The sequence below is a fragment of the Akebia trifoliata genome, chromosome 13 (genome assembly GCF_017979445.1).
Source record: "Akebia trifoliata isolate Shusen 1 chromosome 13, ASM1797944v1, whole genome shotgun sequence".
NCBI lineage: Eukaryota > Viridiplantae > Streptophyta > Magnoliopsida > Ranunculales > Lardizabalaceae > Akebia > Akebia trifoliata.
Genome location: NC_141387.1, coordinates 29578033 through 29581778, shown reverse-complemented (window position 1 = coordinate 29581778; position 3746 = coordinate 29578033). Strand labels below are relative to the sequence as shown.

Below are 3746 nucleotides of genomic sequence, written 5' to 3'. Positions count from 1 at the left end.
TTTTTGTTTCATTTTCCATATCACAAGGACCACATAAGAAAAGTTATACATTTATAAAATACTTTAAAATAATATTGTGAATATTAAACAATCAAAGTGACTCACCTTCAATTTTTCTTTGACTAATATTTACATCACGATCGCCCTCATCCTCTTGCACATTACCTGTAAGTATTAAAAGGTTTAATTTAGTACCAATGTATACATATCATAATTGAAACTCCTCATTTATCTTCATATTCGGTACACAAAAAAAAATACAACTTAGTTATATCAGTACGATTCACATGTACACCTTATTACAATAAAATTGTACACCCCATTTCTCATAAAGGATCCATTTGAAATACAAGTACTAAATTCTATGTCCCTAAAGCATTATTTTGACATGAGATCATATTGTATTTTATACAATGTTAGAAGAATCATTCCTTCTGACATTGTATTCATATAAAAATACAAATTAAGAAAAATAGAAAAAATCTAACTCCTCATAGTTTTCCTACTCGGTTGGGCAGGCCCCTTCCTTTTTTGGGCTCTTTCGTTCATTGCATATTGGGCTTCATCATCTGCTAGCGGAGGAGATGGAGACCGTTGTTGTGGATGAAGAATTTTGTACGTTTCCCTCTGGCGCAACAACAATGTCTCTGTTTCTTGATTGGGCCCTAAGGAAATGGATTCCTTTAGTAGACCCACCGCTTTGTTTCTCATCTCAACCTAACCACATACATATGTACTAATTAATATTGCAAAAATGAGTAAATAATAAGGCACAAGTTTGATTCAAATATGTAAAATTAGATATATATCTATAGACTATGAAATTACCAATTTAGCGTTATCTTCGGGGACCGACGCTCTAGAAGATTGATTTTGTCGTTGTTGTACAAGTCCAATGCGATTTTTCAGATTTTGGACAATCGTATGGGATATGTTGGAAAACCATCTTCGATAATTCGATTCCGCATCGCATGGAAAAATTACTTTTTCTCCCAAATGTTTGAATTTGAAAACATGTTTGAACCAATTCTTCCAATGTTCCTCCCTAAATTTGTACTCTACCCGATACGCGAGTACATTAAGGCCCCTTTATTCGTAGCTAGGCCGTATCGGGTAGGGAGGGATGGTTTGGACGTATCCAAACTGTCGATGACACCTTACCGGATGGTAAGGTTCAACGACGTTGTCCGCCCGTAGACAACCATCATAAAACATCACTGGGTTAATCGAAATATATTGTCTATCCTCCCTGTATGGGTCCCAGATGACCTGCTAAGCATATAAATTATATTAAACATAATTGCGAGCTCATTATATTATAGAAAATGGGATACAACGCATACCTCTTCTTTGACCATATCATCTATGGTCTCACGTATACATTGAAGTTCGTCGTTAGAAACAACATTTACTGATGTTGGTTTCCACCACTTGATATGCGGGTCACCAACCTTCCAATCATTATCTAAACCCACTTGGAATCATGGGAAATGCTCATAAATCCATGCTTGCAAATGAAAATACAAATTTGTTATTACATTTGTTATCAAATTAATAACAAAACAAGATCTAATTTACGCATACCTGTAGCAATGGAAGATATCCCGCTATCTGTGTCACATCTTTTCTTGATGCGCACCCTAGTTGTCTATACAAAATCGCAAGTACAGCTGTCTCCCAAGAGAAATCCTTGACGTTTTGAACGTCCCGTAATAATGTAAGGTATTTCGCAAATACCTTCTTCATGATTTTATTAGCAAAGATTGTGCATCCCAAAACATATAACAGATATCCTCTAACCACACTGTCTAATTCTTGTTGGGTTGCAGTGTAACTGTACCTTTTAAAATTCTGAATTAACCAATTCATAGAAACAGTGTGGCCTCTATTAAGGTGCATTTCAACAACCATCTCTTCAAGTTGAAGATCCAAAGTCTCAACCACTAAATGTCTAGCCGCTTCACCCAATAATGGCCTCAAAAAGATTGATTGACCAGTAATTGGAATACCTAATATCTGGTCTACGTCATCTAAAGTAATAGTCATCTCACCGAATGGGAGATGAAAGGTATTCGTTTCGGGCTGCCATCTTTCAATAAAGGAGGTCAATAGTGTCTTATTCAAAGAATGATATTTGAACTTAGCAAGGTTTAAAAGACCCGAATCTTGAACTTTTTGTTGAAAAGTCGGTGTCTCAATCTCGAAGTCCCAATCATCCAACTTCTTTGAATGATTAAAGATAGTGAGGACATCGCTTGCCTACAAATGATTACATGACGAACATAAGAAAAATAAATTGCCTGACAACTAGTTATATCAAATAATTGAAAAGTTAATGAAGAACATACTTGCGATTGCCAAATAAAGAACGTTTTGTGCGTCCTAAAAGTTCGTAGTACTGAAGTATCCACATGACCTCCAGGAATTGATTCTTCACAATGTTCTTTTGTACTTGGTCCAGGTACATCGAGCTTTGAATATCTTCTTCCTCGGGTTTTAACCATTTTGAGGACAAAAATAGCATAAATAATATCAGTTTCGTTTAATGCATAAAATCTTCCAATGTTCAATAGGAATGTTGCTCAAGAAGTAAAGTAAGTTGCTCAAGCCCCTTACATTAAAGCACTATATAATGTATAACAGAAGCTATATTAAACTCAATAAAACTAAATAGAAGTGCACTAAATAGAAATACTAAAGTACATATGTAGTGATCTCCCATCCCTTACCAACACTGATAAGGATAACTAAAAAACCTATAACATGGTCACTAACAGGGGCGGAGCCAGGATTTAACTCATGTGGGGGCAATGTAATTTTTTCAAGTTTTTTTGTGAGGGTAACGAAGCTTGTAATTTTTTTTGTGGGGGCAACATAACAATGGAAATTGTTTTGTGGGGGCAAGTAAGAGTGTAACACAAATTGGGATTCAATAGTTCATTACTCCAAAGAAGGTTTGAAAATTTTTATGGGGGCAAGTGCCCCCACTATCCCCACTCTAAATCCATCCCTGCTCACTAATATCGTACATTAGAGTTTGATCATCAATTTAAACATAACATAGAAGTGTAACTATCAACTATAGCAACAATGTCACTGATCTCTTACATTAGAGCTTGATTATCGATTTGAATATAACATAGAAATGTAACTGTCAACTATAGTAGCACTGTAACTAATCTATTACATTACAACTTGATCAACATTTTGAACATAACTTAGAACACCATTGTAGTTGATAAATCAAAGAACACTCATTATATTAACCATAATAATCACAAAACACCATCATAGTCACCAATAAAAACATATTGAAACATAAAAAAGAGAGAAGATAAAGAAAGAAAGGTAACAGAGGAGAGATTGACATATTTGAAATAATTTTTTAAACAATTTCTGCTCTAAACAAGTAGAGAACATGTTTTTAAACAATTTCACAGATGTAATACCCCATCACACGCAGTTTTATCTAGAAATTTGTGTTAATTCCCTTTCCATTCTGAAAATTTTAAGTCTAAAACATCCATCCAAGTCTAAATCGAACGGTTGGTTGAAATTGAAGAAATAGAAATCAAAATTATAGCGAAAATATAATCAGAGACCTTAACAAAAACCTAATCAAAGAGTAAAAAAATCAGAGATAGAAAGAGAGGGAAGAGACTAATCTCGGTATTGTTCGTCGATGGAATCACTTGCTGAAGAAGAAGTATTTGCAGCTGCAATCGCTAGAGAGAGACCTTAAAATC

General features: G+C 34.6%; 1 protein-coding gene across 1 annotated transcript; it reads right to left on the bottom strand.

Moving 5' to 3' along the window:
* Window positions 1-483: 483 nt before the first annotated feature.
* LOC147388238 (uncharacterized) lies at window positions 484-2504 on the bottom strand. The gene is made up of 6 exons (XM_086420306.1): window positions 2349-2504; window positions 1738-2259; window positions 1585-1648; window positions 1344-1474; window positions 1162-1269; window positions 484-717 (listed from the first exon to the last, which is right to left on the bottom strand). Exons 1-6 carry the CDS (start codon window positions 2502-2504, stop codon window positions 484-486), a joined length of 1215 nt encoding a protein of 404 aa, XP_086276432.1.
* Between the last annotated feature and the right edge of the window lie 1242 nt (window positions 2505-3746).